This window comes from Pelophylax lessonae (genome assembly GCF_965119305.1).
Source record: "Pelophylax lessonae genome assembly, chromosome: 13".
NCBI classification, from domain to species: domain Eukaryota; kingdom Metazoa; phylum Chordata; class Amphibia; order Anura; family Ranidae; genus Pelophylax; species Pelophylax lessonae.
Window position 1 is genome coordinate 120303339 of NC_138780.1, and position 27389 is coordinate 120330727.

General features: G+C 40.5%; 1 protein-coding gene across 1 annotated transcript in view; it reads left to right on the top strand.

The window, feature by feature from the left end:
- MIPOL1 (mirror-image polydactyly 1) overlaps positions 1-26306 on the top strand; it is a 590346-nt gene extending 564040 nt beyond the window's left edge. The window contains exon 11 of the mRNA XM_082275213.1: positions 26089-26306. Within this exon, the coding sequence (XP_082131339.1) occupies positions 26089-26155 (67 nt within the window). The 3' untranslated portion in view covers positions 26156-26306. The remainder of the gene's footprint in view (positions 1-26088) is intronic.
- The last annotated feature ends 1083 nt before the right edge of the window (positions 26307-27389 follow it).

The following is a 27389-nucleotide window of genomic DNA, read 5'->3' on the forward strand; positions in this document are numbered from 1 at the left end:
AGCTTGGCTGGTCTTGGTGCCATAAGGCATACATGACCTACGCTATTTGGTAAGTGATTCAATCTTACCATTTGTCACGGTGGAAATAAAAGCTGCACTGAGCACTACAGAGCGGATTGAGAAATCACTACGCTGAGCACTTGCACCTATGGTTTGGAAATAAGCACCGTTTGCACAAGAGACTCACTTTATTTATTTATTGAATTTTTCATTGGATCTCTAAACCCTAAAAAACATTTTTTGGACTTGTTTTTTTCCAATATTTCACGACAGTCACTATATGGAATTTCTTTATATGAATTTTTTACATGAATTTTATATGGAATAATTTGTATTTATCACTTTATTGTCACTATTATCACCTTATGTAATTTTATGTATGAATTTTTTGTATAACATTTCTTAATCTTTTATTAATATATATTGTAATTAATTTTAGCAAGCGCTATAGGTAGCCATTTTAGACTACTTACCTGCAATACGTACTGTGTACTTGTACACTCTTTGGATTTGCTATACAGGTCATCTGACAGCTGATTATAGAAAAACTATGCTCATGTGTCTAATTTGATATCTTTAGGTTCCTAATTACATCCCATGCCTTTCCCAGGGCATGTGATGCAGCCAAGGTACTGAATATTCCAAAAAGCCCAAATCCAGCCAAAGCTTTTTTTTTTCCTTTTAGGCCCCTTTCACACTGTACACTCCATTGGGGGACTCTGTTTTTCTCAGCAGGGGATCGATCCGCCGATCCCTTGCTGAGCAGGCAGATGGCAGCTTTGTCTCCACTCTGTGTGCGCTGTGTCCCCGCTGTCCTCTATGGGGGAATCGGATGAGAACGGACCACCTGTCTGTTCTCATCCGATCCGCCTTATATCTAAGGGTTTCCATCCATCCGGATTTGACGGACAGGATCGGATCGGATGGCAGTGGATGTCAGCGGACATGTCTCCGCTGACATCCACTGCCCCATAGAGATGCATGGGGCATCCATTCAGATCCGCCTGAAAAACTGACAGGCGGATCTGAGGGGTCTGCATGTGTGAAATGGGTCTTAAGGTGAATGTGAACCTCTGACGGGTTTTTAGTGCTATCTGATGTCATGTTCTGGAGATTTAGGCTGGGTTCACACTAGTGCCGATTGGATGCGGGTTTCCCCACATCCAATTCGCATGACAGGAGAGTGTGCCTGGCTCTCAATGGAACCAGTTCACACCTCTCCGTGGTGGCTGAGGAGCGTATTGCAAAGGGGTCCTGTGCGTCTTTGGCTCAGTTTCAGGTCTGAATTCAGGCAAAAATTCTCCTGAAATGGAGAACAGAGATGCACCGGACCCCTGCTGTGAGCCGCATTCGATTTAGGTGTGAACCCAGCTTTATCACCACTTCAGTCCCCTGGATGCACAGACAGCACTTAACAAATAAAGTCCTCATTATGTTTTTTAATTTGTCGCATGTCTTAGAAATATTATGCCTTATTGTTCATAATATGTTGATTATTTCTATATCTGTTATAATTTTAACCACTTTACCACTAGAGGATTTTGCTGTCTTACGTCTGGGCCACTTTTTGCTATTCGGCGCTGTGCGACTTTAACTGACAATTGCGCGGTCATGCGACGCCATACCCAAACTAAATTTACGTCCTTTTTTTCCCACAAACAGAGCTTTCTTTTGGTGGTATTTTACAATCTGTGCAATTTTTACTTTTTGCGCTATAAACAAAAAAATAGCGTAAATTTTGAAAAAACAACAATATTTTTCACATTTTTTATATGAAATTCCCCCCAAAAAAATGTAAAAATCTAAATTTTTTTAAATTTTTGGCCAATTTGTTTTCTGCTACCTATGTTTGGTAAAAAAAATTCACAATAAGCGTATTTTGATTGGTTTGCGCAAAAGTTATTGCGTTTACTAACTAAGGGAAAGATTTCTGTCAGTTTTGGTGTTTTTTTTTTAACGAGTAATGGCGGCGATCTGCGATTTTTTTTTTCCGGGACTGCGACATTGCGTTGGACAGATCGGACCCTTGACTGACATTTTTGACACTTTTGGGGGTACCAGTGACATTACTGCAGTAATAAGTGCTATATATATGCACTGTTACTGTAAAAATGACACTGGCAGGGAAGGGGTTAATTTTATTGGAGAGGGAGGGGTTAATGTATACCTGGTGCTTACTAACGTGTGTGGGGGGAGGTGACTGAGTGACACAAGGACAGATCCAGGGTTCAGCTATGCTGAACCCTGCAATCTGACCCTGCCTGTCACTTAGGAGATCCGCCCGCTTGTGTTTACACAAGCAGGCGGATCTTCACACTAGATCCCCGACGATCGGGGAAGAGCAGCGGCGATCGCCGCTGCTCCTCCCCTGGCCCGACTCCCGCTGTGACTGAATACAGCGGGAGCGAGCCTCCGGCGGCACACGCGCGCCGCCGAGAAAGCGGGGTGCCTGATGACGTAGATCTACGTCGTCAGACGATAACAGACCACTTTGCCGCAGTACTATCAACGTAAGCAGACAGCAAGTGGTTAATGTCCTTGTCCTATGACATGAAAACTAATAAAAAGATTAAACTTAAAAAAAGCATACTGTATATGGAGCAGGAAAGTGTTATAACCTTTATTAGATTTATATTGTTTTTTCTGTCCCGATGGGGGCATTTTCCTGACTTCCTGTTGTTTCTTTGGAATAGAAAGTGAAGGGAAATCTTCCCAGTCGGTCACAAACAGCTAAATAAATAAAAAAAATGGACAAGGAATTTAAGCATTCTCTGCGCTATACAAAAGTAAACCATTGTGGCTGTAAAAACACTTTAAAGTGTTACTAAACCCACAAGAGTAAAACAAGTCTGTATATGCAGTAAAGCATGCTTGTTCTACTCACCTTGGAACCTTTAGGGGTTAATCCTCTGCATTGTGTAAAAAGGCAGTTAGATCCTGTCTTCTCTGATCCTCCCCTTCTTCCACAGTCCCCAATCCATCTCCTGATAGTACAGAGCCTTGGGGGCACTCTGCACATGCTCAGTTTAGTGTGTATTGCTGGAGAGTTTTTTTTTCTTGGAAGGATGCATGTCATCGGCACAAGGCCAATCAGCACTGTCCAGACAGAAGTTCAGAACCAGGCATGATCAGGCTCTCACCTAATTACGTTTGATGATGCAAGTTTCAGGCAAGGGATGCCCGAGTGTTGCCGTTTTTCGTTTATATTTGCTCTCTTGAACACAAAATCTTTATCATTGTATGGCCATGCACCTGTTAATTGTTTGCTGAACCTTTAATGCTTTTTTCTTATTCTTTCTATGAAAAACTAATAAAACTTTTAATTAATTTAAAAAAAAAAAGTTCAGGGGTCATGCAGCCTCATAGGACAGTAAGAGGAGAATGAAAACTCCTCTTGCAAGCTTTAACCAGATTCACAAGACTGCTATATACAGTACTGCTGATGAGAAAAAGTATTTAGCAGTTTATATTTATTAAAATGATTGCATTCCATGTTCTGTGTACTGTGGGATATCATATATAGTTAATGCAGGGTCTTAGTAACACTTTAAAGTATTTTTCAACTTTGGGGACATTTCTCCAGAAAAAAAAAAATGTCTAGAGTTGGGATTAGAAATACTTGGTGTATCTTCGCATATCTTTGTTACCTTCGCAGCTGTAGGTTGTGTTGAAAAAACCCTTGCTGCATCTGTTGCAAATTTCGCACTGAATGAAAAATCTGGCTTTTAATTTCCTCCATTTCCCATAAATTTCACTGTGTGTTATATAGAAAAGATATTCATAGAGACAACTGTTTTGAAAAGATTGTTGTTTCACTGTATATCATTAGTTGTCAGGAATCGAAGGAAAATATATTCCAAGGAAATAAAACATTATACGAAAGAACTGCTGATAAAATCTATAATTGTTTTTGTATAAGTACTAGTTACTTATTGAGTAATTGAGATATTTGACTTTTACATAACCATGAAACCTTTTGCTCTGCTAGCTGCTATTTCAGGTGAATGGAGACACTTAAAGCGGTAGTATACTCACTCCGCTTTTTAACTTTTACCTACAGGTAAGCCTATAATAAGGCTTACCTGTTGGTAAAATTAATATCTCCGAAACCTGCACGGTTTAGGAGATATTCACCCTGCATGCAGCCGCTGACAGCAGCAGCGCATTCGGACCTTCAGAGCTCCTTGCCGGCTCCCTGCTGGAAAGTGAACTCCCGCGAACATGCAGGAGTAACGTCATCGCGGCTCCGGCCACTCACATCACCGGAGCCGCCAAACCCGGAAGAGACGCCGAGGGAAGATGTCAGCTGCCTCAGCGGTGTCCGGGCGACCGTGTCGGGGCTTCATTCTAAGGTATTTTTTAATGACCTAGTTTGCGATGCATACTAGCTAATTATGCCTTTGTCCTGCAGGGTTTGTTTTTTATTTATTTTTTTGTTTTTTTTTTGAGGATACAACCGCTTTAATGTTTTTTTCTATGGAAGGGCAATCCAAACTACGGCTTTTGTACCACATTTAGCCCACTACAAGATTTTATCAAACCGGCAGCTGGGGTCTGTGACATATCCTCAACTCAGAGCACATACTGAGGATTCAGATCAGTTGGTCTCTGCTTCTGATGGGGACCCTGATGTATAGGGAGAATTAGCGACCATGATGTAAGGGTGATCCCTGATATGCACATGTCATAAAGAGGTTTCTGATGTGAAGGGTGTGACCTCTGGTATGATGGGTTGCTTCTGATATTAGGCTATTTCTTGGAGCGCATTTATTTATAAAACTGATTTTTGATTTTTTTTTTTTTTTTGGCCCTTAGTATAAGTTATATATACGAAGTTGCCACTAAACTAAAATGTTTAGGGTCACCTCTTCTATGGGAATACTGGAAAGTAAAGTGACACAGTGTTTGAAAATAATGTGCTCTGCTATCCCGCCGTACCATTCTGATGATCTCCTGACACCTGTTCATGTATGCTGTTATCAACTTCACAGAAATCAACCTGCCCTTTAATAGGTGACTCTTTATGATCATTGTAAAGATCAGCCTCCCCCTCACAGAACCTTAGTCTTTTTACCTTTTGCATATATAGGATCTGATCATTTGGCTTTCCTGGTGAACTTTGAAACATTTATTAAAAAGGGAAGAATGAAAACAGGTTCACATCACCCACGCATGAGTTCATAGTGTCATTGTGACAGACTACATCAGGGCCAGATTTACATTTCAGGAGCCTACAGGCACAAATAAAATTGGCACCCAGATCACACCCCATTCTATGCTCCTGTTGGAGTGCTTAAAACATTTTACCTTAAAGCGGAGTTCCACCCTGGAATTTTTTTTTTTTTAGAAATACCCCCGGGACAGTCAGGGCTAGTGCATTCCACAATGGCTAGCCTCTGATCTGTCCCGGGTTGCACTTACCTGTTAGGACAAATACTTACCTTGAAAACTTCTTGTCCAGCGCTGCCATCTCAGATGTGGGCAGCTTGAAGCCAGCGAGATCCTCTTCGGCGTCCTCTTCCGCCTTCTTCGGTCCCACGATGCCCTGCGCCGGCCCCGCCGTCACTTCCGGGTCGCGAGCGTCATCCCTCCACAGCTTCTGGGCATGCCCAGAAGCTGTTTAGAAGGGGATGACGCGCGCGCCCCGGAACTGACGTCGGGGCCGGTGCAGGCACAATGATTCCTGGGAGCAATGACGTTCAGCTCCCAGGAATCATTGCAGAGCCAGGAAGTGACGACGGGCCGCGGCCGAGGAAGGAGGAAGAAGGAAGTAAGGTTAGTATATTTTCTTCGCTACGAGGTAAGTAAAAAAAAAAAAAAAAAAATGTGATTATCCATTTCTTTTTCAGGTGACCCGGAGCGAGAAGATGTAGGTAAGTATAAAATTAGGGTGGAACTCCACTTTAATCACTATATACAGAGTGTGCAAAAAAAAAAAAATTGACCATTAGGCTTTGTTTACAGGGGCATACTATTCATGTCAATTGGGATGCATGGGTTTCACTGTGTCTGTAAATTCTAAGCTCTCCCCATCCAAAACCTCAATACAAACTTCTTTAGTCTCCGTTCACACTGATGTGATGCAGGAAACTTACATGAATTGCTGCATTTCTTACATCGCACGGCATAGGAATTGCACTGTTTATGCAATTTGCTGTTGGTGTTAATTAATTGTACCTTAGTTTCTGAACTAATTTCTCCACAGTATCTATGTGGACAGTCATGGTTGTCACACAGGCTGGGCTGCAAACATGTCTGCCTTTGTTCCTCTTCATTACATGGTGGATTGATGGGATTAGTAGTTTACACAATAAAGATAAGTTTCACAAGGACATAATTTGTATATTAGAGACACAGGTTGAAGTATTCAAGTACTACTGCCTTTAGAAGATTGGACACAGAAAAGCTGAAAAGGACAGCCCTTTTCTTCCTTTTTTTCATAGTTCTTTTTTTTTGTATCTAGCAAGTTTCTTCAGAAGGGGCTCATCTTGCATTTTTCCAGATTGGCTGATCCTTGGCATTGCTACAGAAGCCTACCCAGACCCCCCTGAGAAAATGGAGCGTGACCAGCCTGTAATGTCTTTCTGGCACTGGACTCTGCTGGCGGCAAACCCCAAAGTCCTTCTGTGAAATGTGAGACTCCTTAGAGCACATGCCCGCCAGAGGGGTGAAGACTGGTGAAAGTGGCATGCTGCCTGGATCCTGTTTCTCTATCCCCAAATGTCCCTTTGGGGGTGACACGTGGTCTTCTTAGGACCTCATCTGCAGTGAGAAGGGCTTTTGCCCTTTCTGTAAGGGAGCCTTCTTGGTGCTTACATAACTGGTTTTCTACCAAGGATGGTCCTGTAATTAGTGGTGGGAAGGGGGAGCCGTGCCAGATTCAAATCTGAGGCTTGAGTGGCCCATTCTGGTAAGACCACCAGGAGGAGAGGACTTCCTTATTCCTGAAGTACATTAGGGGACACAAGCATAAAGTATTTGGGTACATTGGGTAAAGCTGCTGACTTGCAAATTGAAAACTGGCAGACAAGTTTGAAAAGAACAGTCTAGTATAACCCCTCCAACATCTAGCAAGCTATAGAATTATAGCAAGCCATAGTAGGAGTGGAGCATAAGAGCAGAGGGGGGGGGGAGGGGGGGACCCATGTCCTTAATGTACTCGAAGAAAGGAAATTTACAGCATGTCATAAATCCTATTTACTTGATTGAACACGAAGGGACATAGGGCGAAGTGTACAGGTACATTGGGACGTCCAAAAGCAGTCCAACTGAAAGGTGGGCAACAGAGAAAACAAAAGCAAACAGGCGCACAAAAAAACAGAAACACCAAGGTTAACAGACGCACCTGAAGAATCTTACTACTAAAGCCAGCATCAGCTGAGGCCTGAACAAATACCTGGTAAAAACATAACAAAAATGTGAATAGAAGTCCAGGCAGCAGCCTTGCACATTTGAGAAACTGATGCCTGAGGCTGAAAAGCCCAAGAAGTACTAACCGATCTTGAGATCACAAGCCTAAAATATAAGCAGTTGAATACACTTAGTTATAGTCAGGGCTTTTTTTCAGCAGGAACGTGGGGGAACGCAGTTCCGGCACCTCCGGCACTGAATGTATGCAAGGGGTGCTGGGGTGTGCTGAAGGGTTTACTGATACTGGCTGCTAGGGGATGTATTGTAGCTGTAAGGAATCCATATTTGCACTGCAGTGCAGGGGGGTCTTTTGTTGCTGGGGAAGTCTATTGTTACTGGTGGGGGATCTATTGTTGCTGGGGTTTGTCTTATGTTGCTGGGAGAGATCTACTGTTAAGGGGGGTCTATTGATGCAGGCTGTGGGGCGATCTGTTGTTGCTGCCAGGGCTTTGTTGTACTCTGGTCTGTGGGATATTTTTCTTGTGGGTGCTACATTGTTGTTGGGGGGGATCTATTGTTGCTAAAGGGTGTATTGATGTTACTGGCTGCAGGAGATCTATTTTACTGATTTTCTTGTTATCATTAACAATCATTAACAAATTCCATACCTACTTGGTACCAAAAATAGTTCTGTATTCTCTATAAGGGGCAGTACTGGGAGGTGGGCAGGTGGTGGAATTAGGTAACGGTCCTCGGAGGTGGGTAGGGGCGGGGAAAAGGAGTGAGTCAGAAAGGGGGAGTTCCTGCACCTATTCTTCGAGAAAAAAAAGCCCTGGTTATAGTGGAACAAGAAGCAGGATCAACAGACAGAGTTAGACTGCCTAAAGGGAGCTGCAGCTGTGAGATAGTAAAATTGGGCACATAGGACTGCCTTGAAGAAGGCCACTATTAACACCAAAATTCTCATGCAAAGCAGAGGGTTGGTTGGATCCTGGAGTGGAGAGTCTGAAGTTGGTCCAGGGGAAGGGCCATATCAGACTCAGGTATTCCAAGTAAAGAGAGAGCCTCAGCGCTGATTTCTAGAGATCTGGAAGGTGAAAGAGATGGGTAGCAAATTGGTAATGTTACACACAGCAAAATACTAGTAGCATTGATGTGCTGGAAGGATGGGGACATGCAAGTAGGAGGTCTTCTTGTTAACAAATACCAGAAAGTTTCTCTAAATGAGGGAAGCAATACCAGACCTGGCAAAAGTAAGAGGCTGGTGCTTGCCTTGGGGACAGTCATCTGCTAAAGATACTAAAGCTGGTAAAGGATACTAAATGTTTGCATTTAGGTTTAGACCTTTAAAACTGAACTACACTCAAGAGGGTAAGTTCAGCTTATCTGCTTCCTCCTCCTCATCCTTGGGTTAATTCTCCTCCCCAAAAAAAAATATCCAGTTTTTGTCAGGTACTTGCTTCCAGTTTTGCCCAGTTTGCCTAAGCGATCCAAGGGGAAGTTTGCTCACCCACCCCCTGCCCTCAGCCTCTTGGGACATGTCACAGGTCCCAGAATGCTGCGGGACCATTCACACAGTGCAGCGCAGTATATGTTGCTGCTGATTTTAACTTTATTTTTTTAGATGGGGGGGGGGGCTGAAGAACCGCTTTGTTGTCAAGGCAACATTGGAAATTGTTGTTTAACTTCACAGTACATGTCTCTGTTTTTAGGGCTTTCATCTCTAAAACATAAACCTTTTATTAGCTCTAGTATATGTTGCAGTATTTGAAAACCAAAATGTTCTCCACCCAAAGCCTAAAATATGACAGCTGCAGATTTTACATGTGTAGATCTGCAGATTTAACACGTATATGTGCATAAAAGCGAGTATTTAAGCCACATATTTTACACAGGATCTTTTAGTACTGACAGCAAGAACCTTTCTTTCATGCAGAAAAGAATGTACATGAATGCCGTGTGATAAAGCCTTTATAAACATTATTTATTAATAGTATTATAATTATTTTAAAGGGTTAAACAGAAAGATAACTGTACCTTAAGCTAAATTTCAAACACACTGTTTAAATAAGCAAAATTACAACTTAAAAATTGAAGAAATATTTAATTCATATAGGAAAACGTGCATGTGTTGAAATAATGGATTATAGACGCAGACACAGAAAAAGCACTGATGGAATTTGCAGTGAAGCGAAACAGAGATTAAGAACAGCAAAAGCCATAGAAAAAAAAAACATTTTTTTTGGATGGAGTGCTGTAATGAGGTTTAATATTTTTTATTTTTATATGTTCTGGCGCATTTTTGATGCCTTTTCTATACATGAAATGTTGGTGCATGCAGTGGCATGTGGTTCTTCTGTTCCACTTTCAATAGGAGTTTGACTTTAAGAAAACTTATCCGTTCAAAGATGAAGGAAGTTTCTAAATCTGTGCAGAACTTGGCAGACTTCTCTGACTCTAAGATGACTGTGATCTTTACAACATTTGTATTTGTGAAGTGTAATTTAACCTTATTGCTTAATGTTGAGATTCTTTAGCTGTCATATGTATTTTTATTTTTTTTTTTTTTGCTTCAGAAGAAAAAGGGGTATTTCATATTAGGTGTTTAGGCGTGTTCAGCAAATGGTAGTGAATAGCAACCGGTCAGCAACAATTCCATCAGTAATGTGGCTACAGTAAACTTAAATATGTTTGCTATTGGTTACTACCCTCTTAACACCTACAAAACCCATAAATTGGCCTTACAAGTGTTAATCGCCCGTCAACTACAACCATTTTTGAGCCACCAAGAATTGCATACATGGTCACAAGTAATCATCAGAAACATGTTAATCTACCACCCAGGAGTCCAGTTGACCACCAAAATTTGGTCAATCATCAGGGGCGTAGATAAGGGGGGTGGTCAGGGGGGTCCAAACCCCCCCAGAGCATCGGTCAATTTCACAGCAGCTAGGCTAGTGTAGCCTATCAGCTGCGGGAGCCGCACTGCCACTGGGAAGACCACCTGTCTCATCCACGAGGCTGACAGGCAGGGCCCAGCTTACATTGAAGCCATGTTTACTATTTTCTTCACTAACAGATGCGCCTGCTGGGGGCACTGTATATACTGTATATATTTACACACCACAATTTGTCACAGCGTGGCAGGCGTCATAACTATTGTTCTCTGGGTACTTAAGACTGAACCCCCCCCCCAGGAAAAAAAAATATCTACGGCCCTGTCAATCATGTAGCCAAAACTGGACAACAAATTGAAAGCATTAACAGTATATTGAAAGGTAAAGTGAAATTGAAATTTTTAAAAAAATGTCTACGTAATTGGATGATCGGGCACTTTTAATTCCATCTGCTTGTGGACAAATGAAACACCCAGTTTGTGTCAATTGTTTGGTTTGGTGATTTCTACAAAATTGGAATCAAAATTATTATTCAGATTGTCCAGTGCATGGCCAGATATGGAGATATTCAATACTCCTGTTGATCAAAATAATTTTAAACGTTAGTTTAAATATATTTAATACCCACTTTAAATGTGAATTGGCAGGGCTACAAAATTGCACACATCAGTTGATAACTATGAGTGACATTAGTACCCAGGTAAAGTACAAGTTCAGCTTTTGTCAAAAATTTCCCTAGACTCCTCAATACATGTATCATATTTCAATACATCAAGACCTTGTGAATTTTATCTGTCATTGAAATAGTTTACATAATGATATTTATTGTGTATAAAGTAGGACTTAATGCAATAACTAAAAATAGGTGTAAAAATTTGAGAGATAATGTATATTTTCAGCCTACACCTTGCTTGGTTTGCATAGAGTGGGAAGGGTGCAAATCCTTGTCTAGTATTTATTGCTGTTTATTCCAATCGGAAATATGTCCCTGCACCTCCTGTCCCCAGAGACAGAACAGAAAGTGGCAATCCCAACAAAAAGAGGGCCAGTTGCCACCAGAACAAGTATCCACACTGAAAGATATAATGTCTACTGATGTTCTGGTGACATCTTTAAAATTTTGGATCTCACCCTCACCTTTTCTTTAGGTGACAACGGTTCCCAATACAACTATTGAGGTTGGATCTTCCCACTGGGGAACAGTCAGCAATAAAACCTGACCGAGATTCTAACCTTTCTATACTTTAATTAAAAAGCTAAATTTTTTGCAGAAATTATACTTTAAAGTAAAGCAAGTAGGTAAAATAATGTGTTTTACTTGAGTATTTTTAATGTTTGTAACATAACCTGTTTGATTGGTGAAAAGTAGATAATATGTGGCAGCAGTTGGAACAAAAGACAAGTCTCCAATGAGGGTCTTTGGGACATTTCACAATTCCAGTGGCAGACACATGAAGCCCAGATGCAAGTTATGTGACAGACTGGAGAATTACTTGTGGTTATTGGCCTGGTTAGCCCTGTTTAGGTGTAATACCAGACCCAGTCATTGCAAGTGCTTGTTTTTACACGTCGGTAGTTTCCAGGATAAGGGAAAATCTTTGCGGCTGATGGTAACCTCTTCTCCAAAGAAAATAGAACAGACCTTTCACTGCATCGGTTTGTTGGCTGTGTCAGGAAGAAAAAATCACAACGTGTCCCTCAATTAGGTAGCTTGTATAGAGAGTGGCATTTAATTTAATCTTAGATTTAATTCTCCGATATGTAATAAACTATATATATAATTGTTAATAAACACAGTACTTAGAGAACTAATACTAAGTATATACTGCACCAAATTGTTTAGTGTAAGCCAAACACATGCATTGGTTGGACACAAGCGCACTGAATTACCACGTTGCAAACATGCCTAAAGATTTTAAGAATTTCTCAAAGACATTAGGATTTATAACTGAGAGGATGTTGCTTACTTTTTTCGTGAACATGCTTGTTGGCCATTATGCTGCTTCACTGGCTGCAATCTTTTTTAACACTGACTCGCAGCAAGGTTGTGGGTTAGAAAAGGCAGAAGATCTTATCTTGACACTTGTTCTGGAAGAGTGTTCCAAAGAACTGAAGCAAGAGAGACAGTATGAGAGCCAGGAATTTAGTATTTTTGAAAAAAGTTGTAGTATTAAATCCTCCTTCTAAATCAAGTTCTCTATTTACTTGCATTTAATGTTTTTAATATTGCCTTTATTATTATTAAACTCAATTTCTAAAGGTTTGAGTGCCACTTCTTATAGAATAATACACCTCCATCTTCCAGGAGCAGTACCCCCCCCCCCCAAAAAAAAAAAAAAAATCCCCATTCAAGGAGCTTGCACCCTCTCTTTCCTCCATGCCCATTAGCAGGACTACATCTCACATTATTACTCATGTGTACCATCACTAATGCGCATGCGTAATGCTGAACTGTCATCATAGTGGGTGAGCAGGGAGATGGTCCTTAGACCCTTTTTAGTCCCAGCCCCCTATGTGTGTTGGCGAACAGATCAGCTGAGCATATCAATGTAGTAGTGTAGTCCTTAGGGGACACTGTGAATGCAGCAGTGGTGTCTTCATTGAAACAGCACTAGTGAAGCCACTAAAAAATGCCACTGCTGGAAACAAATGATTCTAGGCTGACTTAAAGAATATGTAAACCTAACACTTCATATTCCTGATAGGTGTCTGCTGTACCATGTACTTGTATGAAAAGTATCCTGTTCTCTTTGTATTGCTTCCTTTATGTGAAATTCCTGGTGTTCCTGCCAGTTTCTCTGCTTTTATATTAAAACTGACCACACTAAGCAGGAGAGCACCATGGGCAGTTCTCTAGCTGTGCTGGGAACTCCACTTGCTCTCCTCCAATAAATATGACCTGACACCCCCCTCCATGCACAGCTATTTACTGGGAAACTTAGTGTGCTACTGTTTCTCCTCCCTCGGCTCTTATGAAGCTGAGGATGTGCTGGAACTGGAGAGAGTCCAGAGAAGAGCAACAAAAATAATTAGGGGAATGGAGGACATCAGCTATGAGGAACGACTACAAGCATTGAACTTTTTCTCTCTGGAGAAGAGATGCTTGAGGAGGGATATGATGTCAATGTACAAATACTGTAGTGGTGATGACCCTAGCATAAGGAACAAACTTTTCAAAGAAAGGGAATACAATAAGACACGTGGCCACTCACTAAAACTAGAGGAAAAACGGTTTAACCTTAAAATACATAGGGGGTTCTTTACTGTCAGAGCAGTAAGGATGTGGAATTCTCTTCCACAAGCAGTGGTATCAGCAGAAAACATCGATAGTTTTAAAAAACTATTAGATGGGCACCTTAAAGACCACAACATAAAGGGGTATACAATGTACAGTTAACAGCAAACACACACACACCATAGGTTGAACTGGATGGACTGATGTATTTTTTCACAAACTATGTAATATGTAACTATGAGATTGTGATTACTTATAAAAAGGGGAAAAAAGGGATTTATAATGTTTTTTATATCCATAGAAACATGTTTTGCCTTTAATTTCTGTATTAAACTGAACATGTTATTTTAAAAGATAAAGGTTTACATATCCTCTAAAGTGGTTGTAAACCCACTTAAAATACTTTTACCTATAGGTAAGCCTATGTTAAGGCTTACCTATAGGTGCTATAAATATCTCCTCAACATGCACCATTTAGGAGATATTTACAGTGCATAAAGCCGATGACGTCATCGGCGCATGCGCTCTGAAGGAACGGCCACCCGTGCCATTCCTTTAGAGCCCTGTGCCATGGACGGCGGCTCCCGCGCATGTGCGGGAGTGATGTAATCGCACCTCTGGCCAATCAGATGGCCGGAGGATGCGATCCAGGAAGCAGGACGGCCGATCATGTCAGCCGTCCTGTCGGCACTGCGGGGGCTTTGTTTTTAGGTAAGTACTTCATAATGAGCTAGTATGAGATGCATACTAGCTCATTATGCCTTTGTCTTTACAGGTTTTTTTTTTTCACATTTTTTTTAAGAGGGTTTACTTCCTTATTAAAGGGTCTGAAATCATCATGTAACAAGCTTAGATGCAAGTGTTGCCATGTGATCTTAGTTTTAAAGTACAACTAAAGGCAAAACGTTTTTTTTATTTTGGATACAGTGAACAGGGATTAGACCACCTGTGAGGTTTTATTGCACTCTGTCCCTCCCATTAGGGAGATTCACCCTCCCTATTGGTCCTGTTTACCATTATCATTGAAAGTGAAAGTAAAAGAAAATCACACATTTTGGGTTGTCCCCAGAACAGTAATAAAGGGAAAATCTACCAATGGGGACACTAGTTCTGGTGACCAAGGGATTGCCTTAAAGTGGAGTTCCGGCCTTTTTTGCAACTTTAGTGATGCTGATCAACAATTGGGCATTTTCAATTTTTTTCGGGGATCCCTTACCTTATTTTCAGGGCATTTTTGATTGTACTTCCTCCTTGTCCCCCCTCTGTGGCCACGGCCACCGACATCACTTCCGCCTTTGCATTGCAACCTGGGAGCTGTTTGTCTTCACTCCCCGGAGGCTGGAATCAGGAAGAACTCCCAGAACACTCTCTGGAATCAGGAAGAAGGACACAACAGATTACACTGTGGCTTCAGATGCCCACATCCAAGATGGCCGCGCCCAGACAGTGTTTTTAAAAGTAAGATTTTGACTAAAATCCAATACTGCACACCTTGTAAGTATGAGAATAGCGGTTCTGTAAAGGGCGATGGATTAGTATTATAGGGGTATTTTTAGTTAAAAAAGGTATTTGAGGCCGGAAATCCGCTTTAATTTGCAGGGATTTCCTCTTATTTCCTGTTTTTGTTATGGGACAGAAAGTGAAGGACAATCTCCCCAATGAGACATGGCAAATAATAAAAATGGGGGTTATAAGTAACCCTCCCTTACTCTATCCAAAAAAAAAAAAAAAAAGTTTTGCCTATAGTTCTTTAACATTTGTGCTTAATAACACTTAAACAGGGCAGAAGTTTCACATGACTGCCAATACAGGTTTTTGTTTATTAAAGCAATATGACAACTGCTCAGGTCAATGTATAACAAGCAGGAAAGGTGTGCATGGGCATACACAGAAGGATCGTGCTAAAATTTCCCAGCACACAGTTTAGCTAGTGAGTAAAAAAAAATAATTTTAAAATGTTTCAATATTTTAGGTGCACACATTTGCAAATTCATCTTTTTTCAACCTGAAATGTTCAAATAGTCCTTTTCTGCTGACTAGCAGGAGGGTGTGATGGGAAATATATGTGTAATTGCATTTTTGTATTGTTTTTTTAGTTTCGTTTTTTTTTTTTTTTGTTATACTAATTACTAGCTCTAGTCCAAATCCAGCTAAAAATTGTTTTATTAGAGTGGGAATAGTAAAACCCATGTCAGGTTTTCATTGTGTCTGTGTCCCTGTTAGAAAGATTTCACCTGGATTTCAGTCCTGATGATCAGGAGATCTTCCCAACGAGGGCATGTATGGCAACAAAAACCTAACTAAAGCCTGGTATACACTATCAGATCAGAGCCGCTGTACTAACAATCCGACATGAGTACAGCGATCTCTACCGCTGAGCTGTTGTGCTCTAACAGGGGTATGCCACCCCCACCCTACCCACACCAGAACACTCCAGTCAGCGCTAAGCGGGAGCCGGTCGGCTGGTTTTCCAGTATGCATGTCCAACAGAAGCTTGTTGACCAGCTGCCATATACACGGATCAAATGTTGGCCGGTTTTCATTGAACCGGCCAATGTCTCCTGAGTCCTGACATTTGGCTTGTGTGTACTAGGCTTAAAGTGCTTGTAAAGGCACAAGGTTTGAATGCATGAAGGTAAAAAACCTTCTGTATGCAGCAGCCTCCCCCCCCCAATGCTTACCTGAACCCCCTCTGGATCCAGTAAAGTCCACAAGAGCCTTGCCTCTCTGGGGACTCGCACTCCTGATTGGCTCCCACTGCAGTCAATGAAGCCAGTGAGCCAATCAGGAGATGGAAGGGGCGGGCCAAATTGCATTTTCGTGTGTGAATGGACACAGAGCCACGGGTCAGGAGCCAATCTGCATGGGTGCCCCCAGAGCTGTGTGGGCACCCAGCAGGAAGGAGGAGCCAGGAGTGCTGGCGTGGGACCCGAGAGGAGGAGGATCTAGGCTGCTCTGTGCAAAACCAATACACAGAGCAGGTATGTATAACATGTTTGTTATTTAATAAAATAAAAAAAAAGGAGACTTTATTATCACTTTAAGGGTTCAACACTTTTCTACTCTACGTTAAAAAACTTTTATCTGTTCCCTTTTTTTTTTCCTCCTTTCCTCTTAGTGAACGCATAGGAAATGAGGGGAAAATTACACCAATGGTTACAGGAGTTGCAAAAAAAAAAAAACTCAAGAGAAGCTCCAATGCTTTTGCATTTTGTCCAATGGAAAAATGATGATTGAAATGGTGCTTTAAAGATAGGGATGGCTACACTTTGTTTAATTTTATTGAATTATCAGTGCTGTAAATGAAATGCACCTGTGTTCATTGTGATCATCAGGAATCCACATCTAAAGTCCAATAATTGGCATTTACATACAATGAAATTAGGACAATACATGTAGAGATTTTAAAGTGCACTTGTATATTCACAGAACACATATTGGGGACCTTTAGGTACTTATTATACAAAGTGGGAGTTAAGCCCTGGGCTATATGGGACCGTTTGGAAATGAACAGTGTGACACCCTTTGCAGGTTTATAGACAAAAAAGTGTCTAATTACACCCAAGGCAAACTGTTTCTTGCTTTTCACACAGAGCCTGCGGTCTCTTCTCATTTGCATGTGATCTGCAATGGGCTAAATATTTGTATAAACTGTTACAGCTAGAGGCAGATACAGTTTAATATCTATGAAAATCATTAATTTAGCCCATGGGTGCTATTAATTTCTATAAAATATAACTTAGTTGACTCCTATGGAAAAAGAAACATTTTTATTTTTTAATGCTGCGATGCATTTTAAAATATAGAGTCAATTAGAATAGGATTTGCATTTGTGATATATAACATATTTAATTATTTATTTGTAATTGGCCATTTAGGGGTTTGAACTCCTAAAGGTTATCTAAAATTAAAAAAAAACGGTTGCATTTGTATTCTTTTCCTTGGCTGTTTTACTCTATATTTACATGGTGATCCTACCAGTAACATGCTGCCTGCGCTTGGATGATAATGTGTAGAGGAGCAGCATTATCACCCTAGAACAGTGTTTTAGGACTACAGAACACCCCCCCCCCCTCTTCTTCATAACATTAAGGAGCTATTTTGAAGACCCCAAAGACTATTGAGAACAATAATAGCAACAAAGATAGAAACACAGACAGTTATCAACTCACACTATTTGTGGCAGGATCAAAAGGTCTTTGTTTGCACTCATCGTACAGACAAATACACTTTTAGTGGTATATTTAAAGAATATTTAAAGTATATTTAAAGGTTCACTCTGGATAAAAAAAATAAAGGTCAGCAGTTACAAATCCTGTAGCTGATGACTTTTAGTTAAAGAACACATACCTGTCCAGGGATCCAGCACCGTCCTCACCTGGGCTAGTTATTCACTAGCCTTTGGGTTCCCAATGTATTATAACTTTGGGGAGCCGGCTGTACTGCTTACATCTTCACAGCCGGATTTCCACTGCTCTTTGTGAATTTCCCCCCCTCTTTGATGTGTCCCAGAAGACTGCAGGGAGGGAGGGCAAGAGGGGAACCTCTGCTCAAATCACGTAGGCGATCCGAGCAAAACTAGGAACCCACTCCCCCATCCCCCCTAAAAATAAGACATGCCAAATGTGGCAGGGAAGGAGGACCTAAACCGAAACTTCCCCTTTTGGGTTAAGTTGCACTTTAATAAATTGTGTCCAATAAGAGCAGTTTTTTGTTAGGGTTTGCATGCCCTTTAAATTGTTGATGCAGACCAAAGCAACAGGCTCTTGTGTTGAGACAAACGTGGAGGCTGTCACTGCTATCGTTTTCTTCTTAAAATGCTGGTTGCCTGGCTACCATGCTTATCTATTGTTTGCAGTGCTTTATGAGCCTCTAATCTGGAGTAAGTTTGTAGATCAGATCATTTATTGCATGATTGTTCTAGGTTAGTGTAATGTGTTGAAGTAAAAGAATTGGCATTACAGCCAGGGAACCAGCATTTTTAAGGTGTGACAGGTTTCTGTCAGCATTGGTTTTATTGATGGCAGCACCAGCAGCCTATACTTCTATACTCTTTATTATACTTGTAATCTTGTTTAATGGTCCTTATACTCTCCTAAATCAGTTTGTTTTAATCCCTTTGTGTTGTAACCTCTAATGACCTTATGCCAAATCATAAAATAACAGCAAGGTACAAAATTAGAAATTTGAATGGTGACTTTCCACTTTTCAGTATTTAAAATGTAACTCACTAATAACCAATGTTAAATTCTATCTTTTTAAAGGCTGAATAAAGTGCTATTTTACAGAAAAGTGTTGCTTGAGATAGATAGAGTAGCAGGCTAATGCTTGGTGCACAAGGCCATATAGGGGCCTTCAATGTGCAGAGCCTGCGTAATGTCGTTCCCAGGATTTGCTGCTGCTGCATACAGCCACCCATTGAGATGCATTAGAAGGGGCGGCTACACATGGTTAAGGGTCAAAGTTTGTGTAAGGCTGGTCATAGTTTGAAGTTTGGCTGGTTCTAGGAACCAACCGAATTTCAGTCTAACAGTGGGTATGCTGGTTGCACTGAAGTTGATCCATCAGTTGACTTCAGTACAACTGGCTGCCATCAGTGATCACTGAATTCTGCTGGTCAGAAAAAGGCTCCCCACCAGCAGAACACAACAGCACTGCAGGAGGGTAATCAAATGCATTTGGTTAAATGGTTGAAGGAAAGAAAATTGCATAAAATATGGCCTGCTTTAGGAACCCACAAGTTGCTTAAAGCTATGTCTTGAACCCACATAGCTTACATTCGGATCATACGTCAGTGTACATGTGGGTGGCTTTACATTCCTGGCGCACAACCACATTCGTTTTAGTGGGCGGCTGTACACAACAGGTCCCAGAGATTTTATTGCAGGCTCTGCACTCTGTTCTACTGTGTTCAGTCTTTGTTCAAAGGCAGGCAGCTTCTAGTCTGGTATACTCGTGTGATAAAAAAATCAAAATGTTTAGACATAAGATTCCTGTTGATGGAGAGAAGCAGCCAACTGGCACTTTGTTCCTCCAGTTACACAGATCACATGACCAAATGCCTAGCGTTTTTAAATGGGAGTAGCACTGGAGGGAAGCTGCAACAACACTTTCTCCAGAAAAATGATTACACTCTAGATAGAGCTTAATAATATTACACGCTATAGAGCTTTGCTTGTTCCAAATTAATCATTAGGAAGAGCACTCATTCTGTCCAGAATTCTTGTTTTAAAAGAAAGTCTGTCATGGGGAAGTATGAAGGTTGCCATTGCTGACCCCTCCAGTCTGAGCTATTAATTTGGATAATTAGTTGCACAATGACTTTATACTGGATAAAGCAAGCAATATCTGGATCAATCCATATATGGGCAGGCTGGTTGTACCCAAGTTGATCTATTGATCAACTTTGGTGAAACCAGCATGTCAGATTTTTAACATGCGGTTACTGCCAGCCGCTATAGGCGCTAGCAGTAATCAGCGCGTTCTGCCTGCTGGGAAGGCTCCCTGTCAAGAGAATACAATAGCGATGCAGGAGGGGTTCCCCATCAACACTTAGTGTACATAAGGGAATCAAGTGATTTTCTTTCTGTCCACCCATGGTGGAAGGAAAGAAGATTGCATCTATGTGCTGCTTTTGTAACTATACATGGCTCAGTTTTCTCTTGCTAAGCCCTCATCAGATAACCTCATGGAACAAAGTAATCTCCACTGGAAGGCTGTTATATTCGATAGCTGGTGCCGTGGCTGCCTGAATACAAAAAAGCTGACGCAAAGTGCTTTCATCTAATTGGATGCAGCCACTGCATTGCAAACAATTTTTTAATGGGTTTTTGTGGAGCCCACTGGTGCTTGCAGGGTCACCCATGGCTTGATATTTTGCTGATCTAGCAGGAATCAGCTGAAATGTGAACTGTCTGTGGCCAGCTTTTGAGAAATTGAGATGGGCATTACTCTGATAACGCAGCCAATCTGATTGAAATACTGAGTTTTGTTAATTTTCATGTGCAAAGGCACACTTCTCCAGCTTTTTGGGTTAAACATTATTTCCTTAATTCCAAGGTAATAAAACTTTTTTAATATTTAAAATACTTCCTTGGGTCAAACAGTCAATATGTTGAAGATATCTTTACCTCATTGGCTAGATTAGGAAAAAAGAACATTTTGTTTTATAAAATGCCATCATGTGCAAAAGCGTATCTGTGTTATGCCACTTGCTGTGATATATCCTCCCATAACCCGGACTCTTCTTGATGGCCTGAGGCAATGCTATGTATTTCAATTAACCGCAGTGAAAGTGACTCAACCGGTTTTAAGAAATGCTATGCCCAAGTACTCATCTACACCATGTCTTACGGAATACTAATATATATCACCTGCCAGGGAGCATGACTTCATTTACACTACATCCTAGCAACTGGTTACACCAGGGCCCATAGCAACCAATAGAATTCTAGCTTTTATCTACATTGTTACCTGTGTCGTGGACCCTATTTATGAACAATTCTTAATAAAAATATTGAAGCAAATTTCCAACTTTAATCTTTATTAAACGGGTTGTAAAATAAGAGCAGACTTCTCACTGGTTGTTACAGGCAATGTTTGTACAAGAGGTTAACTTTTTTTTTTATTTTTTACAAAGGCTACACATAGGCATTAGGTGTTTATTGTCAGATGCTTGCAGTTTTGGCAGGGTTAGACAGCAGTTAGGATGATCGTTAAAGTGTGTGTCTTAGTTAATTAAAAAAAAAAAACATTCAGTACATCTCTAAACGATCTGTTGCATGCGTATTTCAGCATGTTTTACCTCTTTAAAAATGCTGCAAATATTGGAAAAATACTTGTTGATCATGCCAGAGAACCCAGTAAGCTTCTAACTTCCTGCTCAAGTCTGAATTGGGCTGAAAATGCTTGAACTGGATTGAAATTCCAACTAGCATGGTCAGCCCTGCCTCCTAGACTTCATCTATCCCCACACTTTCTGTACCGCATACATACAGAACAGTAATTTATTTCCCATCAAAACAATACTCCTGCCCCCCCCATGCTGTTTGTAGGGAAAGGGCTTATTGGAGATGTTCCTCCTGGGGTATGCCTACATCAGTAGGAACTGCTTTCCCAACAGCTGCCCCTAAAAAAATGTATAAGCCTGATAATGATGTCATAATCTGTAATAAAATAGAATCTGCTAATAAACAAACCCAACTCCTGATAATATGATCGCAGAATCTTGTACTAAGCTGAAAACACTACAGAACCAACTGACACTCCAACTTTGGGATAAAACTCATACTGTGTTTTACCAACAAGGCAATAAACCAGTACATCCCTTGGTGAGAGCCATAGACTCCCTTTACCTTCAATACAGACTTCAGACTCCTTCTGGTAAGATAACGCACGATCCCAAAAAGATTTCTAAGACATTTCATACATTATACTTGAATCTCTATATTATTCCTACTAAATACTCAACCATGGACCCCACAGCTTTTCTTCAAAAGGTGTGTGTCGTTATGTTCTAGATACAATCCTACCACGGTATCCTTAAAAACAGTAGAAGACCTGGAACAAGACTTTTCACTGGAAGAAATTCAGGGGGTCAGACGGATTCACACCTTGTTTTTATAAGACTTACAGAAATCATCTCTCCCATCCTGACCAAGACTTACAACTCTATCAAAATATCTCAGCCCTTCACAACGCAAGGGATGGAAGCTCATATTTCTACCATCCCAAAACCCAATAGAGACCCCGCAATTTGTGCTAATTATCGCCCAATTTCTCTAAAAAAAATATACACTTCGCCTCTACTCCAAATGATTGCGCTAGGCTCACCCCAATACTCCCAGCCACTATACATTTAGATCAAGCTGGCTTTACCTTGGGCAGCGAGGCTTGAGATAACACTATGAAGACCCTTACGGAATATGCTCAGAGAAGCTCCATCCCATTCTTTCTCTTTTTTGTAGATGCTGAAAAGGCATTCGACAGGGTAGGGTGGTGCTTCCTGGAAGAGACACTTCGACAGCTGGGGATTGGCCTCTGATTTCTGCTAAGGATCATGGCTTTATATGATTGCCTGAGTGCTAGGGTACAAACAAATGGCATACATTCACTTCATCGCCATTTCGAATGGCAGCAGAATAGCTGCCCTTTGTCTCCCAATCTCTGCATGTTAGTCGTGGAACATTTAACTAAGACCATTTGTACAAACTCCAATATACAGGGTATTATTGTCAAGGAAAACAAATAAAAGATGTCAGTATATGCAGATGATCTTTTATTTTATATATATATATATATATATATATATATATTTTTTATACTTGTAAAGATTACTAAGCTCGGTCATAGACGGAGCAATTTTCTTTCCTGCAAACATGGGTTGATTTTGGAGACTTTTGTCAAATATATCAGCAGCATAGGAATTTTGACTGAATATACTATTGATTGGCTATATATTGCAGAGATGTTATTGTCTTTGTTGTTGCATTGTTTTCTAAATAAATTATTGATGGAAATCAAACCATTTTCAAGCTGCCCTATCTTGCTGCAATGGCCAAGTTATGAAGCCCTCTTTAGATTTAAAATTTTGATGGCAACAGTCTATGAGATCTTTACCCACTAAATAATTCCTACAAATTTTTATGGGTCTGTGGCTCAGATGTGTTAGGACCAGTCAATATGCCTATTACTACAACATGTTTACTGGCTTCAACGTGTCTTAGTCACAGACCCAAAACAAGCACATAGTAATTGAAAGTTTGGGAAAACAAAAAATTCCTTTTACTTATTTATACATGAAGTCAGCGACTTGAAGAAACCTCATTGACAGACCATTTATTTCAACAACAATCATCCAATAAGATTATACAGCATGTGCATTTAACATTTTGTATGCATATTATTTACCTGTAAACGCCTCCTTAGTTTAGATATCCAAAAGCCCTTAGATTCTTGCTAGGTGCTGCCACATGTGATGCCTGAAGCCCTAGCAGACTAGGAGTTTTCACTTGTTGGACTCCTTCAGGAGAGAGGGGTGGATAAACTACCCTAGCACAAAATAAAATTAGATATTCCCAGAATATGGGAGGATATTGGCTTGCAAGCAAGAAGGGGCTGTGCTTACACTGCAAGGGTTCAATGTTTGCAGCAATGCTGCATTGTTAAATGTTTGTTAGGTCCAGGGGTAGAGGAATAAGTTGTTATACAAAGTTTATTCTTCACTCTGGGAGGCCTCCACCACACTGTGTGACCAGTCCACCAATGCCACTTTTCTTCGCTAGTTGCAGGCTTTCTGTCCACGTCACATACAGTACAGGACCGGCATTCCTGTACTGTAAGTGAGGACAGCAAGGGCCCACATTCAGGAGCTTTAGAGAGAAAGGGAGAGCCATTTTCTCGGAAAGCTATGGATAAGGTGAGTATTACTGTATATTTTCTTCCTCTACACCTAAGCTAAATGAGCATTTAACCTTTGCAGTGCAGGGTTGTCCTACTGCAAGGGAAATATGTATTTTAATATCCTGGAGTTCAGCTTTAACGTTTCTTTGTCATAATTACATTCATTGGTATGGTACAGAGAAAAGAAGATGACCTTTTGTCTTTGACGCTTACATTCACTTGCTTGCCAAGGCAAAGACAACCTAAATGTTTTTTTTGTTTCTTAAAGAGATCTGACTTCAGGACTACAGACAGTACAGTCAACACAGCATCCTGTTGCTCCCAATTTAGGAGAAGGGACACAAGTTGACCACACTAGAATGGATCTGTTTTTGTGCCTAGCAACAAACAGGAATGGGTAATATCCTAAGGGGAATGACAGGATCACTGGGTATTTTATGACTTTACAACATTTGCTAGAGTCAAATCATACCTTTCTAATGCAAGGTGTCACTTTGCGGTAATGAGCATGTATTCATTTCAAATTGCACCCCAACACTTCCAACACTAATGCATTGCAGCACATTTGCATTACCAAAAATAGAGTATGTCCATTTTTTTTGGGTGTTTTGGTATGTTACCAACCTATAGGCAGCTTTAACACAATAGTTTACTAAAACTGGAGAGTGCAGCTTTGCTTAGAAACCAATAAGTTTCCATTTTTTTTTTTTTTTTGTCAAAGCTTAATGGAACAAGCTGAAGTTAGAAGCTGATTGGCTACCATGCATAGCTGCACAAGATTTTGCAATCCCCAGTTATAGTAACTCAACTCCAATGTGTGTCAACACATGAAAAAACATGCATTATTACACTTGCATTAATGCTTTGCACCAGGATGCTAAGGTTTGAATGGGCCCTTGGAGAATGCAGAGATTGGTCTGAGATTACAGAGCTACTTGGTAACGTGGTCCCCAACTTTCCTAACATACAGGCGGCACCCGAGTTACGAACATGATAGGGATTGTAGGTTTGTTCTTAAGTCGAATTTGTTTGTAAGTCGAAACAGTGCATTTTTAAGTGTAACTACAGCTTTTGCAGTGATGTGGGATGTTCCAGGCGCTTTGGAGCATGCAGTTGTGTTATCTAGGGCTCTTGTGGCCATGCAGTACTGCAGTGTGGGATGTGTCCGGCGCTGCAAGATGGCTGCTCAGCGGTATCCGGGACCAGCGTGGAGCACAAGCAGCTGGCATTGACGTCCATTCGTAAGTAGGAGTCATTTGTAACTCGGATGTTCGTAACTCGGGAGCTGCCTGTACACTTTAACTAATCAGCTATTATGAAGCCTTTACCATTTAAATGAGTGCTACCACATATTCTTGCATTTGTTTCCTGCAGCCATCTAAAAGGGAGAAACTTACATAAAAATAATCAGGTCTCTGTCACAGTAGCTCACATATGGGTAATGCACATTGTGATAAGTTTTCACATTGCAATGAAGGATCCCATTCAACTGGCTTGAATTTTTCTATCATTCATCTACATGTTTTGCCTTTATCCAGACAAAATCTGTGAGAGGTTGAATGTGATGATAAATATTTTTTTTCACACTCATTAACTGTTTCACATGTTTTACCTTTAAATTAGTCCTTTCTGGTACCAATTCCTAATTCTGCAGTTATATACTAAACCAAAGGGAGATAAAGTAGCATTACTTTAGTTCATTACTTCCTTAATATGGATATGTCTTGACTGCATTTAGAAAAACACTGGATATTTTCATTATCAGGTTATAACGCAAGTCATGTACTCATTGGACCAGTCGCCACTTTAAAAGACTGAGGCTGGCCATACATTATACAATTTTCTTACAATTTTCTGTACAATTTTCTTGAAATTTACCTTCAACTATTTTGTACAAAGGCCTGCCTAATTGGATACAAGTGAAAGTGGTGTTTAGCTTTGACCTCATATTATGTGGTTTTTGGTAAATCTAACAGAAAATTGTACAAGAAAATTGAACATATATGGCCAGCCTAAGTCTATTACATGCATAAAAGGGTGTCCTCATATGCAATGCACGTACGTGTATATGTATACTAGTTTGTTAATCCTTGTGTCATGGTGATTGAACCTAAGGTTAGACTTTAAACTTGCCCCTTTTGATGTTTAAAGGTTCAGAAATGTTCAAACTATGATTTTAACATCTTTATTTCTATGTCTTTACAGGTTGGAAAGACTGGTTGATGTATTACGGAAAAAGGTTGGAGCTGGCAATGTCCGTACAGTCATTTGAATGCCACCCCTGAACATATGTTAGCCCTGCTGGGAAAACATTACACTGCCTGAAACAAAGAAGTTGTGGACAAACTCGGAAAATATGAAGTGATGGGTAAAGGGGAGGGTTTTTTTTTCACACAACTAAGTTTACAAATAAAGTTATTTAAAATACAAAAATTTAAAATACAAATTAAAATGCTGCTCCAAGCCTATAGAAAGGAAACAGGTGGCCTTTTCCAGACCCTCAGTTCTTGTACACTGAACAAACACTGCCACTGCACACCTCACTACAAAGCCACCTGAACCTGTCGCTCATCCACACCTCTTGTCTGCAGCCATAGAGATACCAGTAGTGATAAGATATTTTTCTCGCCGAGACCTTGAAACATCACAAGCATTGTTCTGTTCATAGACACCTAGTTGTTGAGTAAAAGAAGACCCACCATGTTGGAAACAGAAACACATTAATTTCCAGAGGAGGAACTACAGTGAGCATCTTTAAAAGAGACAGCAAGATTCCGATGTTTACCCCTTGTGAAACCATTGAGTGGAGGTCCAATGCATCTATTTGTAGGTTCTGCATCAGACAAGTACATATGTTATAAGACTGGGACTGGAGTCTTAAGAAACAAAATTCAGACCTGAGCAATTGTGACTACACATCCTTTACTTGTGCACATTGCAAAGGATAGCATATTATCGATGACCCACATGTTTTGGACAAACCTAGAAAACAGTATGATATGTAACACTATAGTAATTAAATCCTGTTCTTGAAACAAATAAATGCAATATATCGGTTGGTCCTTGGTAAACAGTTGTATTAATATGTTTGATTCCCAAACTGCACATATAACATTTCTTGCATCCCCATTGTTGTGTTCTTTAGATTTATTTATAATAATACCTCCTTTAAAGCTGAACTTCACCCTACCCCCTATCCCCTTATAACTAATTTATGGCATACAAAAAAAAACCCTATCTAAATCCCCTTTTTACTCACCTAAATCCATGGTCATCCGTTAATCATTCACTTGTCTTTGTCACTGGGGATGTCAGCAATTAAGACTCATGATACTGATTTCTGCCTTTCAACAATTTTTATTTGAATTTGAGCAAGCTCGGGCTCCAGCTACCCAAACCCCATGTCAATTGTACGCAAACAAATTCGTTTCATATGGAACCAATAAAAAAGCTGTTTTTGCTAAGCTGTATCTGCTAGGAAGTCAAAGAATCTGGACTGTGCTATC